Genomic DNA, 20,000 nt, shown 5'->3' with positions numbered 1-20,000 from the left:
CCCCCAGACTGTGATTGGCCCTAATCACCATCAGTCGTTCTGAGACCTCCCCCTCACTGCGATTGGTCCTAATCACAACATCATTCGTTCTGAGACCTCCCCCTCATTGTGATTGGTCCTAACCACAACATCATTGTTCTGAGACCCCCGCCTCACTGTGATTGGTCCTAACCACAACAACATTCGTTCTGAGACCTCCCCCTCACTGTGATTGGTCCTAATCACAACATCATTGTTCTGAGACCTCCTCCTGACTGGTCCACTGCACAAAGCTGACCTTTACTCTTTAAGTAAATTTACATCAGCATGTTTGGCAGAAGTTCTGACTTTAAGAGACATGGAAGTGTTTTGCATAAACATTTTCTGATGGAATTCAGCGCCTGAACATTGACTTCTACCAAAAGTGAGTAATGGGTCAATATGTTTTCTGTACATTGTAATTATTTTCTACAGTTATTGGCTGGAAAGTTCAGATGCAGAAGATAAACACTGGAGACGAATTTTCTGCTGTGAAATTCGTGCTTAGTTGTGAAATGTTTCACTTCAGAGAAACTTAGGAAGGAGATTTCTTTACAGTGGTGGTGATGGGAACCAGGGGTCGCCATGACTACAACACAAACATAGACATTTTATTTACCATTCAGAACCGCCAGAGAACCCACACAAGTCTTCTGAGTTCATATGGAATGTTGATGGTAAAATAGCCATAAACCTGAAATAATACGTTTTCTTTGGGGTCTATTTTGCCTCATGATGTCCTGCGTGTCTCCCTCCACCATGAATAGGTTAAGAAAAGATGTTTTATTCCAAAAGTCTTCTCAGAACTCTCATAAAACAGCGTCTCAGTCATCAGGCAGTGAATTCAGAACCATCTCCTGTAGGAACTTTCTGTGAGGAGCTTTTAGAGGGGGACGTCTGGTTCCTATCACCACCATTGTGAACAATTCCGAATCTCTAAGTTTCTCTAGAACAGACACTGATGGAATTCCCCTTTAAAGGCTCGCAATTTGAACACAGCCTCTCATTCCTCCTCTCCGCTGCAGTCATCCTCCTTTTTTTACTCTCCTCCCTGAGGAGGGATACTCGAGGGATGCCACTCTGGCTGGAGTAAACGAGGAGTTTGCTCTGCAACGTCTCTCTGGGCTGATTCTGAGGTTTAGTCATAACGTGTGTGTGTGTGTGTGTGTGTGTGTGTGTGTGTGTGTGTGTGTGTGTGTGTGTATACGTGTGTGTGTATACGTGTGTAGGTGAGTGTCATATTATGAACCTTTCATGATGTGTGGACCAATAGAAATGGGCCAGAATTACTCAGAATAAGATTTAACATATATTAAAGGTTAATCTATCTATCTATCTATCTATCTATCTATCTATCTATCTATCTATCTATCTGTCATTTTTGTAGATTTTCAGTTTTTGGCATAATTTGAAAATGCCTGTTGTTCTTTACATTGTGTGTAAATTTCATGATGAATGGACCAAAAGAAACGACCCAGAATTACTTAGAAAAATTTCCGGTTCCATTGACTTACATTAAAAGTTTAGTAACTTTTTTCCTTCTCCTGTAAAGTTACCATTTTGGAGATACAAAGTTTTGTTCTAACAGCAATGATGTATATATATATATATATATATATATATATATATATGAGATGTCTGTTGAACGTGGGAGGAGCTTTAGGTAATACAGAAAGATGCATGAAATCTGAACATCACGTCTGTATTTATTAGCCTTTTATATCAGTCAAGGTTTCTTCATCACTGTGGGAGAATTCCCAACAGCGGTGTGATGTATTTGTCTAGTGCATGCTGGGTATTCAAAGTCGGTGAGGCTGCAATGCTGAAATACAGGAGTCGACATAACATGAAACATCACATCATAATTTTTGATTTTTAAACGTCCCTTTAACGATTACATGTTTTGCTATCGTCGGCCCAGAGCCTTCGTGTGCTCCCCTCCCCTCGTTCTGCTAGGAAACGTTCATTTCTCTGAACATTTGTTCATGTTCTTCATGCATGCTCACTTATTGTATCTTTAAATTGCTGGAACCGAGTGTCTGTGTTGTTGTTTGTGCATGGAAACACACGGCAAACAACAACGAAGCAAAAAATAAAGCTTTTTTTTTTTTTTGCCCCATCAGGAGATGAAAAGAAAATCTGGGGCAGCCTAACAAAGACAAAGTGTGTTTTCGCAATTATACAAACAGATCAGTTTTTTGTTCGCACAAGAAAGAGAGGGGGGGGGGGGGGGGGGCCTTTCAGCCTCGATCAGCCAATTCTGTGCTCATACGTGTGCGTGAAAGGTTTCTTTCCCTCCTGCAGGGCAGTATATCTGCAACATACACGGTGCATAGTCTGTCCTTTCCACAGTATTTCAAGGAAAAATGTATGTGCGTGACAGTGTGAGTAATAGATCAGACTCTGCCGAGGAGTTTACATCACACAGACACGCAGTGTAGAGCCCAGAGCCGCCGCTGCTCTGCCTCTCGCTTTTATCTAAAGATCTCCAGCCCACTCAGACGCTCCTACAGAGGATCGCACCACCGCAGCGCTTCCTCACCTCGTCAAGCTCCTCTGCGCATCACGAGAAGGAAAATGCTCGGCACTGCAGCTGCTTTAGCCGTTCAACCACTTTTCCAGTGTCGTGATATCAGAAATTCAGTTTTCACCTGAAACATTTTTTTTTTTTGCACGTGGTTAGGATCTAGAAGGAATTCCAATATGAATTAGGAATTCTTTTTAAAGATGTAGCTAAAGAATTTTACTTTAATATGTTGCAACTTCAACATTTCCAACATAAAATATTTTAATTTTACTATCAGGGATTCTGTTTCAACATTCAGTTAAGACCTAGAAGGGATTGGAATATAAAGTAGGAATTGGTTTTTAGCATGTAGCTAAAGAATGTTGCTAAAATATGTTGTAAATAGACATTTTTTGCATGAAAGATTTGAATTTTACTAGAGGAATTAGATTTCAACATGCTGTTAAGATCTAGAACGAACTGGAATTTAAAGTAGGAATTCATTTTTATCGAATAGCTGAAGAATGTCACTAAAAATGTAAATTTTACATCAAAATCAAATTTTACTAGTAGGAATTCTGGTTTAGCAAGTTGTTAAGGAATTGGAATTTGAAGTAGGAGATCTTTTTTAGCATGTAGCTAAAGAATGTTACTATAAATAAATATATATATATATATATATATATATATATATATATATATATATATATATAAAATTAATGTAAATAGACATTTTTTGCATGAAAGATTAGTATTTTACTAGAGGAATTAGATAACAAATAGCTAAAGAATGTCACTAAAAATGTGGTAAATGTAAATTTCTAGTATCAATATTTGAATTTTACTAGTAGGAATTCTGGTTTAGCATTTGGTTAAGGAATTGGAATTTGGAGTAGGAATTCTTTTTTAGCATGTAACTAAAGTGGCGAATATCTTATAAATGTATATTTCTAGCTTAAAGATTCTAATTTTACTAGTAGGAATTCTAATTTAATATGTAGTTAAGATCTAGAAGGAATTTGAATTTGAAGTAGAAATATTTTTTTAGCATGTAGCTAAAGAATATTAATAAATATACGTTGTAAATGTAAATTTCTAGCATAAGACATCAAATTGTACTAGTAAGAATTCTATTTTAGCATGTAGTTAAAATGTTAAGTAAATTAGAAGTGGAAATTCTATTTTAACATGCTAAAAATTGTGAGAAAAGCAAATGAGATGTATATTTCTATCAGAAGAATTCTACTTTTGCTACAAGGTTTACAAGGACTTCTATTTATACTTCTGTTATTTGGCATATTTTAAGAACTTTTTGCTTTTGCTTAATCCCCAAATGATTAAAAAATAATAGCAACAATTTGATAATATCAGGTGCGCACTAGATACTATGTGGTGAGCAGCTGATATTATGTGTCGGGTATCATCAGGTGCTCCACACATAGTATCTGGTGCACACCAAATTTTTACCTTAAAAAATGCACCATGTCCTTTCAGGGGCTCCGTAATCATATATTAAAAGTATATAATTAATAATTTAATATAATAGTTAGCCAATGATAATTTTACCACAATAATATGGAAAAATGTGATCATTTGGTCACTGATATCAAATGTTCATATTGTTCTCTGCATTCTTATGTTTATATATATATATATAAAAACACACACATCTTCTAAGCCGCTTCTCCTTCTGGGTTGGGGGGATGCCCCTGTCATTGGGTGAAAGGTCGCCAGTCCATCTCAGGGCTATATATATATATATAATGTTCTTTTTTTTGTTACTTCATGAATGAAATTATATTCATTAAGGTGTATTTTGCCTTAAAGCAGATAAGTGAAGTCACGTAGGTACAATACATTTGAAAAAAAATTTTTCAATCCATCCCAGGATTTGGAAAAAAAAATAAATAAATAAATGAACAATAAATAGACGGTCAGTGTTCAATAGTCGTTCGAATGTGGGGAGTGTAATATAAATGCAGATTTGTGTGGTGAGCGGTGGGGGTGGGTGCATGGGGCGGGGGGCGGGGGGGGGGGGGGGGGGCAGCTGAATATAAATAAATAAATTGCAGTCAGTCGACGCTGCAGAAGTATCCTGTGAATTGCCTTTGATGCAAGAACAAACCTCAAACAAATTATTCTATTTTTTGCTATCCCAGCAGCCCCCTTGATCTGATGAAAATTGGATCAGGATTCTTCTGCGGGGTGAAAAAGAGAGAGAGAGAGAGAGAGAGAGAGAGGGAGGGAGAGAGTGAAAGAGAGTGTGTAGACTTGCAGAAACATACATTCCTGTCTTTTAATTAGCACCGAGGCTTTGCTGTTTCTCTAAACTCTGTGTGCGCGCTTCAGGATGCCTTGGGGATACTTTGTGCTGTAGGCCGAGGGGCTTGCATTTGAGTGGGGGCAGTAAAATAACGGCCCCCCGTGATCAATACTAAATCAATTACCCTGCTGATTGATGCCCCGGCCATGCCTTCAGCGCCCGTCGGCCTACTGCCAGTGCACGGGCCGGCCCTGAGTAATCGCACTCTAATGCAGCAGTTATGAATAAGCATGAACCTGCTAGAAATGCACAAAGAGCTCCACGCTTGGATGCAAATGACTGTAAGGATGCCTACAGTTTAGAGGTTGCGTCAGGAACGCAGTGCTTAAGTGTACTTCAGTTAACGTTAACCATGAAAGCAGACAAAAGCATGCACAGAACTGAGCAAACTGTAAGGATTGCGCCACGCCCTTTGCTTAAAAAGTAGCAGGAGGCGACTTAAGCCTTTTGAAGCTGAAATGCACGAGGTATGGCCAAAAATATGTGGACATTCCTCGTAGTTACTGAACTGGTTGTTTCAGCCAAGTGTATAACATCAAGCACATAGCCATGCAGTCTCCATACACAAACACTTTCGTACAATGGGTTGTACTGAAGAGCTCAGTGACTGTAAACGTATCAGCATCATAGGACACCATAAGAAGTCAGTCTGTGATATTTCTGCCCTGCTAGATCTGCCCCAGACAACTGTAAGTGCTATTGCTGTGAAAGGGAAGGACCTAGGAGCAACAACAGCTTAACTGGAGTGGTAAACCACGCAAATTTATTAAATGGGGCTGTGAGTGCTGAAGCGTGTAAATATCGCCTATCCTATATTCCATCACTTACTACAGCATTCCACAGTGTGTCAGGAAGCAACATCAGCACAAGAACTGTGTGTCCAGAGTTTCATGAAGTGGGTCTCCATGGCTGAGCAGTTCCACACAGGACTAAGATCACTACACGCAATGCCAAGTGTCGACTGGAGGGGTGTAAAGCGCCGCCACTGGACTCTGGAGCAGTGGAAACATGTTCTCTGTAGTGATGAATCAGCTCCACTATCTGTCAGTCTGGTGATGAATCTGGGTTTGGTGGATGTCAGGAGAACATTACCTCCCGGAATGCACAGTGTCAACAGTAAAGTTTGGTGGAGGAGGGATGATGAGCTGGGGCTGTTTTTCGGGCCCCTTAGTTCCAGTGAAGGGTGACATTTTAGAGACATTTTACATCATTTTATTCGTCCAGCTTTGCAGTAACAGTTTGAGGAAGAGCCTTTCCTTCATGACTGAGCCCCTGAGCACAAAGCAGCTCCATAAAGACAGGGTTTCATGAGTTTGGTGTGGAGGAACTCCAGTGGCCTGCACAGAGCCCTGACCTCAACACCACTGAACACCTTTGGGATAAACTGGAATGTCTATTGTGAGCCAGACCTTTTTGTTCATCATCAGTGCCTGAACACACACGCCAGACCTTTTTGTCCATCATCAGTGCCTGAACACACACGCTTTTGCCTCACAGACACACTCCAAAATCTTGTGGAAAGCTTCCCGGAAGAGGGGCAACTCCATATTGTTGACCATGGTTTTCGAATGGGACATCCAGCAAGGTGTCCACAAACTTTTGTCCATGTGACATATAATAAAAGACAGAAAGCCTAGACAAACCTTACAGATTAGCAACAAACCAAGCTAGAGTAGAGTTCAGTTGTGCTCTTCGTCTTTGTGGAGAGGGGTGAATGATTTTTCACAGCAGCAGGTCCTCACCCTCTCGTTTCGCCCCTCGTTGCTCGCTAGCAGCTCAACGCCGAGTGACAACAGTTCACACATGGAGAGTCAACGGTGTTGTAATTAATCTGATGACAGATTTTTGGGCAAAAGTGATTTATTTGATGATATGAATTAAAAATATCCAAGTTTATTTCCCTTCCCTTCTATTCCCAACTGGAAACCAGTTACCGATGCGAAATGTGTTGCGCAAGCTTCCCTGGCTCGGAAAGTGGGCCATCGTCTGAACGCTATCTAATACAACCAGGCAGCAGGACAGCACAGCGCTGCAGCTCCAAGTGTAAAGCACGGGTTCGCGAGAGTGTGTGTGCTGTTCCTGAGGTGATTTGCAGTTGGAGATTGTTTGGACTGTTGTGACAGCTTCGTCTCGGACTGTACACATAACAGGAGAATAATGAAGCTCATGCTGTTCACCAACAAACATGCTTCCACAACCTAAACATCTGCCTCGAACGCTGTGGAGCTCAGAAACAGAGCGAACCTGCTGGATGCTGGAGCGCGCCACAACACGCTGAGCCCAAAGCACAACCAAACGAAAACTACACTGAATGTTTTCTTCTGTTTATGGTTAAAATTGCATTCAGTTTGTCAAATGACCTGTGTTATTAAATGCTTTGGATAAAAACACAGTGGTTTAGTGTGAAATGCTCAGAACTGTTCACAGTGGTGGTGACAGGAACCAGACGTCCACCTCTAAAGCACCCTCAGAAAGTTATCACTGCCTGATGTCTGAGATATTGTATTATGAGTTTGGTGAAGGTACATGTTTTTTAAATACGTTCAGGGAGGAGATGTACATGGCGTACAGGGTGTTCTAAGGCACATATCGCAACTGTATAAAGAAGAACAAGTATCTCCAAAATGGTACCTTTACAGGAGAAGGTAAGAACATTCTTAACTTTCAATGTAAGGTAATGTAAAGAGATTTTAGTCGAAGCCATTCTGAAGCATTTTTATTGGTCCATTCATTATGAAATGTTCATGCAGTGTAAAGGATATATGTATAAACTCTGGTGGTTCTGGATGGTAAATAAAGTGTCTATATCTGTGTTGTAGTCATGGCGACCCCATTGTTGGCGACTTTAGGCCCGTTATTAGAGGGTTTAGGCCCATTGTCAGTGAGTTTAGGCTCATTGTCAGTGAGTTTAGGCCCATTGTAAGTAAGTTTAGGCCCATTGCCAGTGAGTTTAGGCCCGTTGTAAGTAAGTTTAGGCCCATTGTCAGTGAGTTTAGGCCTGTTTTCAGTGAGTTCAGGCCCGTTGTTAGTGAGTTTAGGCCTGTTTTCAGTGAGTTCAGGCCCGTTGCCAGTGAGTTCAGGCCCATTGCCAGTGAGTTCAGGCCCGTTGCCAGTGAGTTTAGGCCCGTTGTCAGTGAGTTTAGGCGCATTGTCAGTGAGTTTAGGCCTGTTTTCAGTGAGTTCAGGCCCGTTGCCAGTGAGTTCAGGCCCGTTGCCAGTGAGTTTAGGCCCGTTGTCAGTGAGTTTAGGCCCATTGTCAGTGAGTTTAGGCCTGTTTTCAGTGAGTTCAGGTCCGTTGCCAGTGAGTTTAGGCCCGTTGTAAGTAAGTTTTGGCCCATTGTCAGTGAGTTTAGGGCTGTTGCCAGTGAGTTTAGGCCCACTGTCAGTGAGTTCAGGCCCGTTGTCAGTGAGTTTAGGCTCGTTCTGAGTTTAGGCCTGTTGTCAGTGAGTTTAGGCCCATTGTCAGTGAGTTCAGGCCTGTTGTCAGTGAGTTTAGGCTCGTTCTGAGTTTAGGCCCGTTGTCAGTGAGTTTAGGCTCGTTCTGAGTTTAGGCCTGTTGTCAGTGAGTTTAGGCTCGTTCTGAGTTTAGGCCTGTTGTCAGTGAGTTCAGGCCCATTGTCAGTGAGTTCAGGCCTGTTGTCAGTGAGTTCAGGCCCATTGTCAGTGAGTTCAGGCCTGTTGTCAGTGAGTTCAGGCCCATTGTCAGTGAGTTCAGGCCCATTGTCAGTGAGTTCAGGCCTGTTGTCAGTGAGTTTAGGCTTGTTCTGAGTTTAGGCACGTTGTCAGTGAGTTTAGGCTCGTTCTGAGTTTAGGCCTGTTGTCAATGAGTTCAGGCCCATTGCCAGTGAGTTCAGGCCTGTTGCCAGTGAGTTCAGGCCCATTGTCAGTGAGTTCAGGCCTGTTGCCAGTGAGTTCAGGCCCATTGTCAGTGAGTTCAGGCCTGTTGTCAGTGAGTTCAGGCCCATTGTCAGTGAGTTCAGGCCCGCTGTCAGTGAGTTCAGGCCCGTTGCCAGTGAGTTTAGGCCCGTTGTCTGAATTCAGGCCCGTTGCCAGTGAGTTCAGGCCCATTGTCAGTGAATTCAGGCCCGTTGCCAGTGAGTTTAGGCCCATTGTCAGTGAATTCAGGCCCGTTGCCAGTGAGTTTAGGCCCATTGTCAGTGAATTCAGGCCCGTTGCCAGTGAGTTTAGGCCCATTGTCAGTGAATTCAGGCCCGTTGCCAATGAGTTTAGGCCCATTGTCAGTAAATTCAGGCCCGTTGCCAGTGAGTTTAGGCCCGCTGTCAGTGAGTTTAGGCCCGCTGTCAGTGAGTTCAGGCCCATTGTCAGTGAGTTCAGGCCTGTTGTCAGTGAGTTTAGGCTCGTTCTGAGTTTAGGCAGGTTGTCAGTGAGTTTAGGCTCGTTCTGAGTTTAGGCCTGTTGTCAATGAGTTCAGGCCCATTGTCAGTGAGTTCAGGCCTGTTGCCAGTGAGTTCAGGCCCATTGTCAGTGAGTTCAGGCCTGTTGCCAGTGAGTTCAGGCCCATTGTCAGTGAGTTCAGGCCTGTTGTCAGTGAGTTCAGGCCCATTGTCAGTGAGTTCAGGCCCGCTGTCAGTGAGTTCAGGCCCGTTGCCAGTGAGTTTAGGCCCGTTGTCTGAATTCAGGCCCGTTGCCAGTGAGTTCAGGCCCATTGTCAGTGAATTCAGGCCCGTTGCCAGTGAGTTTAGGCCCATTGTCAGTGAATTCAGGCCCGTTGCCAATGAGTTTAGGCCCATTGTCAGTGAATTCAGACCCGTTGCCAGTGAGTTTAGGCCCGCTGTCAGTGAGTTTAGGCCCGCTGTCAGTGAGTTTAGGCCCGTTGTCAGTGTGATTTATCAGTACTGAGTGTGTGTTTGTGTCAGTACAGTTACAGGATCAGATGTGTTTGTGTTTTGTCCACTCTATGAGTTTTTCAACCCTGATTCCAGATGGAGTATCACATTTCAGCATTATTGACATGTTTGGAAACCACAATACTCACACATATACACACACACACACACACACACACACACAAGCACATAGGCTTTTTTTCACCCACATACATTCACACACATGAATGTGGCAGCACTGAGCTGTGTTTTCTCTCCGGCTTCAACATGAAACTAATACGGCTGATCAAGAACAAACCCTGCAGACTACCCGCCCCCCCCCTCTCTCTCTCCCCCTCCCTCTCTCTCTCTCTCTCTCTCTCTCTCTCTCCCCCTCCCTCTCTCTCTCTCTCTCTCTCTCTCTCCCTCCCTCTCTCTCTCTCTCTCTCCCTCCCTCTCTCTCTCTCTCTCTCTCTCTCCCTCCCTCCCTCCCCCCTCCTCTCCCCCCTTTCTCTCTCCCTCTCTGTCTCTCTATCTCTCTCTTCTATATTATCTCTCCCCTCTTTCTCTATTTCTCACTCTTTGTTATCTCCCCCATTTCTCTTCCTCTTTGTTTCTCTCTCACTCCCTCTTCCTTTTTGTTTTTCTCTTTCTCCTTTCCCTCTTCCTCTTCCTCTTTATTATCTTTCTCTCCCCTCTTTTTCTATTTCTCACACTCTGTGTCCTCCTGCTCTTTCTTTTCCTCTTTATCTTTCTCTCTCTCTCCTTCCATGTCTTTCTCTTGTTCCTTATTATCTTGCCCTCTCTCCTCTCCTTCTCTATTTCTCGCTCTCTGTCATCCCTCCTCTTTCTCTTCCTCTTCATCACTCTCTCTCCTTCCCTCTCTTTCTCTTCTTCTTTATGTCTTTCTCTCTCTTTCTCACCCTTATTTCTGTTTTTTCCTCTCTCTGTTCCTCCCCCTCTCTTTCTCTTCTTATTAATCCCCCCCCCCCCCCCCCCCCCTCTCTCTCTCTCTCTCTCTCTCTCTCTCTCAGGCCTGCTGATTCTTCTTATTCACATCCTCTAGGAACAAAAGCATTGCTGACCCCTCTGATACAATGAAGAGTGGACACTTGCCAGGCCGAGCACACAGATGCTGGCAGTGTTAATCCCAGCTATGACCCGTTCTGCCGTCCAGTAAGGCCTCTACGGTCACACCGAGCCCCACCACAGTCTAATACCCAGAATCTCTCACTTTTATTGCCGTTACAGTGACCGTTTACTGTCCGCTCCCTTTATTAAAACACATATTTCACAGCGAGGTCTGTTCAGAGTGAGAGCGATGAGGTGTACCTAGGAGATTACAGTTAGCTTTAGCTCTAGCCTCTGCAGACCTGCATGAACAGTGCGGTGTTAGAACTGCGTGTCCAAAAGTCTGTGGACTCCAGAGTTTCCTCTGAAATGAAGGGTATTGACAGTAACAGCCTCGACTCTTCTGGGAAGGCTTTACACTAGATGTTGAACGTTGCTGTGAGGATTTGATTGAGCATTAGTGAGGTCAGGTACTGATGTTGGATGGTCAGTTCTGGATCACTCCAACTCATCCCTAGAGTATTGGGTGGAGCTCCATCACCCCAGAGAAAGCAGTTGCCATGGTGACCTTAGGGTCAAGTGTGGCTGCTTCAGACTGTCCCATCCTATTGGTCAGTGCTTTCCTGTGGAGGACAAACAAGCTGTGTCAGCAATGGGTGACCTTAAAGTAACCGAATGAGGACTGTCCAGATACTTGTGAACATTTTTGGTAGATTTTACACTAATAGTGCTTTTTTACTGTCCTGCCCGTTTCACATAGAAGTAAGTTTAACACGGTAATCAGTGCAGCCTGTTGAATTTCAATTGCCTATTATTTTCAACCTCATAAAAACTGCCAAGCCAGTCGCTGAACTTGACTTATATATTCTTTTTTGCTAATAATTACCAACAATTTTTACAATTTTTATTAATAAATAACTACATATACATTAATAATGACTTCCAATGTCCTCATAGCACTACCACCGTGGTCCACTGAGGGCCTACGACCACTGTACTATGATGCTTTACATGAAAAATATTTTATCTGACCCCATCAAACTTGGGTCAGGTACACTCTTAAAAACGATGGTTCGTTAGGAAAGGGATTGGTTCTATTGTTACAAGCTTGACATTGTGACTATAGCAGAACCCCCCTTTTGGTACAATATACATACACAACATCCATCAATCTGGAGAACCATTTTGCCATGCAGAGAACCATGTAAGCATGAAATGGTTCTATGTAGAACTCCTGGTTCTAAATACAACCAATCCCTTTACTAAAGAACCATTAAAGAACCATCTTTTTAAGAGTGTAGCAGATCTCTATACTAAAGCTTTGGTCTTAATTACCAAGTGACTTGTACCATTGTTGAGTTTGGTCACTCTTCTTGTTGGGTACCCTAGAGGAACATACACATGGACATGGAAATGGTGGAGATGGTGGTCAAACAATTTTGGCAGAATCATCAGAACTTCCCAGAACTCTGACTCGCATAAGTACTGGTATGCCACGAGAAACAGACAGCCAAGAATGGCCAACTTTGACAGGAAGGGGCCGTTTGACCAATATGCGAACTGGCTGATTCGCAAACTATTGTGTTTATGTGATGTGTGGGAGCAGGTGATTTTCAAAACGCTGCTAAAATGAAAACATACCTGAGTCTTTTCATGAGATTGTTGCCAAATGGGCTTCCTGATTTGATTTTTTTCATATCAAACCATTTTTTCATCCTTACCAAAGACAGACTTTCCCACCTCAGTTACCATTTTTGCACGATTCTTAATTATAGCTCCATCACTCTGAACTTGGGCTGCAGGGGGATGTGACGGTGAGGAATATTTCAGACTAAACAGGCAGCCGATTACCAAGCTTAGACCTTCTAACGTCACTTCTTCCACAGTTAATTGCGTGACTTTTTGCAGAAAGTCTGTTTTGTGTGACAGGGTGGACATACCCTGCCAAGCATGGAGAAAACAACAAATTATTGACGTTGAATAAAAGCAAAAGTTATCCACTTTTAAGCTCCTCTGGCTTAAATGATGTGACTTCCTCTTCATTGTGTATTTTAATTTGACAGCACATTATTTTTATAGCTAAATGATTTGCTATGACAGGCTGGAAAGCAGACCGATAAATGCTTTTCTTCAAATGACTATTTTTACAATAAATTCATGTGTGTGCTATTAATGTGGAACCAGATATACTTTACTTTATAACTTTTTATTTAGTAATGTGACCCCATTTCCAAAAAAGTTGGGATGCTGTGCAAAATGTAAATAAAAACAGGCAGATAGATCCAAAAAGTCTGTCTTTGCTAAACCTTTGGAAGGGGGCAACAAAGGGCTGGTAAAGTTGTATAATGCTAAAAATAAAATGCTGTTGGTTAATTGGCAACAGGTCAGTAACATGATTGGGAATAAACAGCATCGCAGAGAGGCGGAGTCTTTCAGAAGTAAAGGTGGGGAGGGGTTCACCACTCTGTGAAAGACTGCACCATCAAGAAGAACATTTCTCAACATAAAATAGCAAAGAGCCTTTGCTTTTCATCGTCTGTGGTACATAATATCATTCAAAGATTCTGAGAATCTGGAGAAATCTCTGTCTGTGAGGGACAAGGCCAAAAACCAGTATTTGCTAGCAGTGATCTTGGGGCCCTCACATGCCACTGCATTAAAAACAGACATGTAGTGGAAATTAGTTCGTCGCTGCATCCACAAATGCAAGTTAAAGCTCTAAAACACAAAGAGGAAACCAAATATAATTAGGATCCAGAAATGCTGCCACCTTCTCTGGGCCTGAGCTCATTTAAAATGGACTGATTAGAAGTGGAAAAGTGTCCTGTGGTCCTATGAATCAACATTTGAAATTCTTTGTGGAAATCATGGACGAAAGCCAGTATTCATGATGGTATAGGGGGCATTAGAGCCCATGGCATGAGTGATCTCTAAAGGCACCGTTAATGCTGAACAATAGATACCAGTCTTGGAAACGTGCTGCCATCCAGACGACGTCTTTTTCAGGGAAGGTCTTGATTATTTCTGCAAGACGATGTCAAACCACATTCTGCATGTATTACAGCAGCACTGCTTCGCATTAAAAGAGTCCAGGGGCTAAACTGAACTGCCTGCAGTCCAGACCGGTCACCACTGATGACAACTGCCACATTATGAAATGAAAAATGCTGCAGAGGAGAGCCGGAACTGATGAGCAGCTGAAATCCTGTATCAAACACGAACAGGAAAACATTTCACTTTCAATACTACAGCAGCGTCTCCTCAGTTCACAAATGCTTACAGAGTGCTGTTAAAAGAAGCGGTAAACGCCCCCGTCCCAACTTTTTTAGAATGTGTTGTTGGCATCAAATTCAAAATGGGCACATATTTTTTCAAAAGCAATAGAATTTCTCCGTTTCAACATTTGATCTGTTGTCTTAGTATTTTCCTTATGGTTTGCATATCATTGCATCCTAATTTTATTTACATTCTGCACAGCGTCACAACTTTTTTGGAAATGCATGAAGTGACCAGGTGTGAAGGGGGTCAGAGATCTCAATAGGAAACCATCAGACGCATAAGAGGTTACACTGTGATATCAACACATCCGGAAAACAGAAAAAACCATTAGTGGCTACTGCACTCGGCCAGGGACCAACATCAACTTTATGGTTTTCTTTTAGCAGAGAAACGGCACTCTGTTCATAGAACGACCGCCTCATGGGAAACAAAGTGGTAAACAACGGCTCCTAATTGCTTCTAGCAAAACTGGCTAGGAAAAAATGGGCTGCTGGGAAATTTGCAAACTTTTTTTTCAATCCAGCGATTATACCTTGTTGTCATGGTCTGCAGAACGAGCTAGATGATCCACTAACATTTAGCTTGAGCAGACGGGTTGGTGTCCCTTGAGACTGATAAAACCAGGCGCACAGAAGTGCACACACTGGACACTGACGGTCAGGCCGAATTCTGAAAGTTGCACCCCAGACGTGAGGGAGGAAACAGGTGAAGGACGAAAAGCTCGTTTAGACGTGGCCGCTTTCAGACAGTGATTTACACTGAAACGTCTGCCTGCTTTTGTTCTGCTGAGGTGTGAAGAACGGAGGCTGGTGGAGGTGCGTGTGCGGTGTTAAGCGCTGCGATCTCGGCCCTTTCATCGAGGGATATTTCAGCTTTCAAGCCTCTGGGGCGTTGCTTTCTCTCTCTCTCTCTCTCTCTCTCTCGCTCGCTCGCTCTCTCTCACATACTGTTTCATACTGCTTACTTGAGAGAGAGAGAGAGAGAGAGAGAGAGAGAGAGAGAGAGAGAGACATGCAGGAGGTGTTTCTACACGGACTGTCAAAGAGGACAAACCTGCAGGTTTTTCTGGAGCTGCATGCAGCCGCTCTCCTGTCACGTACAGGCCAGTACTGCACAGTCGCTCACCATACAGACACACGACATCCCAAAATAAATAACACAACATTCCCCGACTACAGAACCCGCCTACATCCCACAGCCACACCCTTATCCAGGCCACGCCCAGAATGTTTTTTTTTTCACAGCTATTGTTGTGCAGCTGGACCAGCTTTTGTTTTGCTCTCTTTTCTGGTGTAATTCATGTTTTTTGTCTTCGGTTTGTCGTCTATTGTCCTTTGTAACAAAAATCAAACCACCTTGGGAGCCACAACGTTTTCTGTCCATTTCATTGAGGAATGTTTAATCTTCGTGGCTGTAAATCTGTCTCAGGGTGTACTGATGCCCTAGTATAGGATAAAAAATATATTCTAAAGGAAAACTCAGACTTACTTTGCTCTGCTTTCGCTCAGCTACAGCCTCTTTTCTCACATCTCCGGCAGGAAACCTTTCCACAAAACAGTGTCTTGTAAAATGTCTCTCAACTTTTGACTTTTTACGAGGTTTTTCATTCGCCCGCATCTTGTGTTCCCACGCGCCAGGCACCTGAAATGGTCAAAACGTCAAAAACTGCTGCCTCATTTAAGGTGGAACGGGAAAATTTGGGTCAAAAGTAGGGAAATTAGCAGTTATAGGCTACATTAACTCCAGCGTTTAAGACCATTTACTGTTAAACTGTGTTGAAGGATCAGCAGAGCTTTATTTTACTGTAGAGGAGGATTATTTTATTATTACCTACTGATCTGATTCAGCTGTGGAGCCGCAACAGGGCAGTAAAGGAGCCGCATGTTGCCGACCCCTGATTTAGTGTAAAGCCTTCCCGGAAGAGTAGAGGCTGTTACTGCAGCAAGGGAGGGACAAACTCCCCATTAATACCCTTCATTTCAGAAGAAACTCTGGAGCCTCAACACTTTCAGACATGTATTGAATATTGTCCACTGTCTGCCCAGAACAGCAGGATAAAGTTTTCCCTTCCTGCTCTTCTCCATCAGCGGAAATGTGGGTGTGTGCCTGAACTCTAATGGAGGCCTGCAGACCACACACACTGATGGAGAGCTCTATTTAAGCAATTAAAGCACGTTCTCCTAACGCTCTGAAACACTGCTAAAGTGCTGATGTGGTCAGGGCTTAATCTATCCCTATCTATCTCTCTCCCACACGCACGTACGTTTTGATAGTGTCTAGCTGTCTCTTCCTGAGTGTTTACTGGAACAGGCGAGTTGAGACGGTGAACAGGCTGGAAATCGGGCCGGCATCGATCGCCCAAGTGCTGCTGGGGATAAAAGATCCGATTCACATGTCGTGTGTTAGCATGCGTGTTTGTTTTCATGCGTTTTCAGGACATTTTCCGGGAGTTCTAGAGAAACTTCACAGTGGTGGTGATAGGAACCAGACGTCCACCTTTAAAAGCTCCCCTCAATAGTTATGGGTTCACTGTCTGATGTTTGCAGATCATTGTAGGGCAAAATAGTCCCCAAAGAAAACCCGTGGGAATGAGATCCTAACGCATGGCCACGACTTGGTAAGGCATGGGAATGAAATAATTAATGACTTAGCAAGGGAACAGAATCGCACCTTATTAAGCTGTGGCGAAGGCTTATTTATCTTATTCCCACTCCTTACTAAATAATGGCCACATATTAGGATCTCATTCCCACGCCTTACTAAGTCATGCCCACACATTGGACCTCGTACTGACACCTTATTAAATTGTGGCCATTGCTTAATTATCCCATTCCAATGCCTTACCAAGTCGTGGCCACACATTAGGATCTCATTGCCATGCTTTATTAAATTGTGGCCACACATTAGGATATTGTTCCCACACCTTATTAAGCAGTGACTACACATTAGGAACTTGTTCCCATGTCTTAATTATCTCATTCTCACACCTTACTAAGTCATGGCCACACATTAGTATCTCATCCACATGCCTCACTAATTCAAGGCCACGACTTAATTATCTCGTTCCTTTGTCATGTGAAGTCATGGCCACGTATTAGGATCTCATTCCCTTGCCTTACTCAGTCATGGCCATAACTAAGTTATCTCATTCCCTCGCCTTACTAAGTTGTGGCCGCAGCTTAATTATCTTATTCCCACACCTTACTAAGTCATGGCCACACATTAGGACCTCATCCCCATGCCTTACTAATTCATGGCCACAACTAAATGATCTCATTCCCATGCCTTATTAAGTCATGGCTTTTTTGTTTGAACTCCATCCATCTCCTCCTTAAAAACGAATAACTTGTAATTAATGGTCATTTTGACTGGACGTTAAATAAATGAAGGGGGTCTCTGACCTTGGCGTAGTAATGTATGTAACACATTACAGTCCCTATAGGACTGTATGTCCTTACGAGGCATAAAAACGAGTGCATGCGTGTCCAGGCCTGGAACAAGACTGTGCGTGAGCACGGTCTGTCGACTGTCCACTCCGATTACCGTGGCAGTGATGGAGAGGGGTGTGTACGCGTGTGTATGAGAGAGCGAGAGTGTGTTACATGTGCTGTCTGTCTGAATCAGTGCAGACAGTGATGGAAAGGACTGTGTGTGTGTGTGTGTGTGTGTGTGTGTGTGTGTGTGTGTAGCTCCTGAAAGATAAAGAGAGTAAATAATGAAGCGGATCCGTATCGGCTCCTTTACAGCGGCTCTGCCATGCACACACACGCGCGGGTCAGTCAGATAACGGCCGTTAATAGCCACAGCACTTAGAGCGGGAGCTTGCCTGGCTAATGCTAATGCTAATGTGCTAAGGCTAATAGCAGCGCCGTGTAAAGGAGTGGACACACACGCAGGACAGTCTGATGCCCATTAATAGCTGCAGCACTTAAAGCCGGAACCAGGTTCATTTAAGGGTGAGTCTGAGTCAAGTCATGAGTCAGGTAAAAGTGCAGTTGTGAGTCATTTAATGGAGAGTCTTTGCTGAGTTGAGAGTCATTCAATTAAGTCAGGAGGGACAGTCAGGGTTGAGTCATTTAAAGGCAAGTCTATGTGGAGTCGTGAGTCATTACAAGGCAAGCCTGTGTGGAGTTGTGAGTCATTACAAGGCAAGTCTGTGTGGAGTCGTGAGTCATTACAAGGCAAGTCTATGTGGAGTCGTGAGTCATTACAAGGCAAGCCTATGTGGAGTTGTGAGTCATTACAAGGCAAGTCTGTGTGGAGTCGCGAGTCATTACAAGGCTAGTCTGTGTGGAGTCGTGAGTCATTACAAGGCAAGTCTGTGTGGAGTCGTGAGTCATTACAAGGCATGTCTGCGCGGAGTCGTGGAGTCGTGGAGTCGTGAGTCATTAAAAGGTGACTCTGAGATGAGTCACAAGTAATTTAAGGGTGAGTCTGAGTCACAAGTCACTTAAAAGAGAGTCAAAGCCAAGTTGCAAGGCATTTAAAGGCGAGTTCTTGTTGAGTCGCAAGTTGTTTAAGGGTGAATGCCAGTCGAGTGATTAGTCATTTAAGGGCAAGTCTGAGTCACACATGACTTAAGGAATTGCTGAATCGAGTCGTCAGTCACTTAAGGGTGAATCTGAGTCGCCCGTCGCCTAATAGAGTGTCTGAATCAAGTTGCAAGTCATTAAAGGGTGACTCCAATTTGATTCATAAGTCATTAAAGGTGAGGTGAGGTCCGAGTCAAATTGAGTCTGTGTGTGTGTGTGTGTGTGTGTGTGTGTGTGTGTGTGTGTGTGTGTGTGTGTGTGTGTGTGTGTGTGTGTGTGTGTGCGCGTGTGTACCCTCTTTAAAAGAAAGGTTCCTGGTTGGTTCTCGACATGCAGATAAAAAATGCTAGAACCTTGACTCTGAAAGTGCATTAAACTGTAAAAGGTTCTACTCACATCTCGGTTCCTAAAAGAACCGTCCGAGTCAGCCAGTGTTGGTGGTTCTAACCAGTTCTCTGTCTGTGTGTCTCTTGGCGTCTTCGTTTTTTTTCTCCGTCTTCTGTTCAGAATAAAAGCCAGACTCGTGGTCTTTTGCCTGTTTGTCGTTTTTAGCCTTTCTTGTTTTTCTGTTTTGAATATTTTTGTGTTTTCAGTTTTTTTATATTTTTTTTAGCGTAGTGAAGCCTCTTTTTGAATTTTGTCTTTTCTCTTTCCCCCCTTTTTGTCTTAACCCCAGGTCCGCTCACAAAAAAACACGATGAGTCTTCGATGAACAGGCCGAGGGATGAAGGTATTTTTCTTGCATGTTTTTTTCTCCTTTTTGTCATATTTTTTAGACTCTTTTTGGGGGGTGTAGTTGCGTTTTAATGTGCTCTGGATTGTGTCTTATGCTGTTAAGTGTACACAGTTATAGAATAGGTGCCTAGTGACTGAATGAATGATTTTGTGCTACTTTTAATCTTTTTTCTTGAAATAATATTTTGATTTCTTGTTTATTTTTCATCTCGCTGGATAGCTTTCCAGGCTGTTCTGTGTGTTTCCTGTGACATGTGGTGCAGAAACACCTCTGTTTAGTCTTATGAACTACATTTCCCACAATCCCCTCCTGAGCTGGCTGTTCTGATTGGTGCACAGGCAGCTGGAGTTCTGCAATAGTGTCTCTCGGATGGTGGGTTTAAAGGAATAGCGTTACCAAACGTGCTAATGTGACTAACAGTGAATAGAGACTGGTAGACGCGAATAAGCAATTAGAATATAATTTGCATATTACAATGTCATTTGCGCCAATTTGCATCTAATTTGCATAACAATCGTTGTTGGCATACATTTTTATGTATTATGATTGATTGTATTTACTTGACTTAAATGTGTACATAATTGATGTATTGATGATAGTACATGTTTTATTAATGTCAAAATGATTAAATGTACACGTTTGAAGCAAGTAAATTCATATGTTTACACTCTGTGGGGCCCCCTGGATGAAAAAACTACATCTTATGGTT

At 43.0% G+C, this 20,000-nt stretch overlaps 1 protein-coding gene across 1 annotated transcript in view; it reads left to right on the top strand.

Moving 5' to 3' along the window:
* nlgn2b (neuroligin 2b) overlaps positions 1-20,000 on the top strand; it is a 129,117-nt gene that overhangs the window by 52,743 nt on the left and 56,374 nt on the right. The window contains exon 3 of the mRNA XM_017723935.2: positions 19,232-19,285. Within this exon, the coding sequence (XP_017579424.1) occupies positions 19,232-19,285 (54 nt within the window). The remainder of the gene's footprint in view (positions 1-19,231; positions 19,286-20,000) is intronic.

The sequence above is a fragment of the Pygocentrus nattereri genome, chromosome 18 (assembly GCF_015220715.1).
Source record: "Pygocentrus nattereri isolate fPygNat1 chromosome 18, fPygNat1.pri, whole genome shotgun sequence".
Taxonomy (NCBI): Eukaryota; Metazoa; Chordata; class Actinopteri; order Characiformes; family Serrasalmidae; genus Pygocentrus; species Pygocentrus nattereri.
Note: the sequence above shows the minus strand (reverse complement) of the source record. Positions and strands in the feature narration are given on the sequence as shown.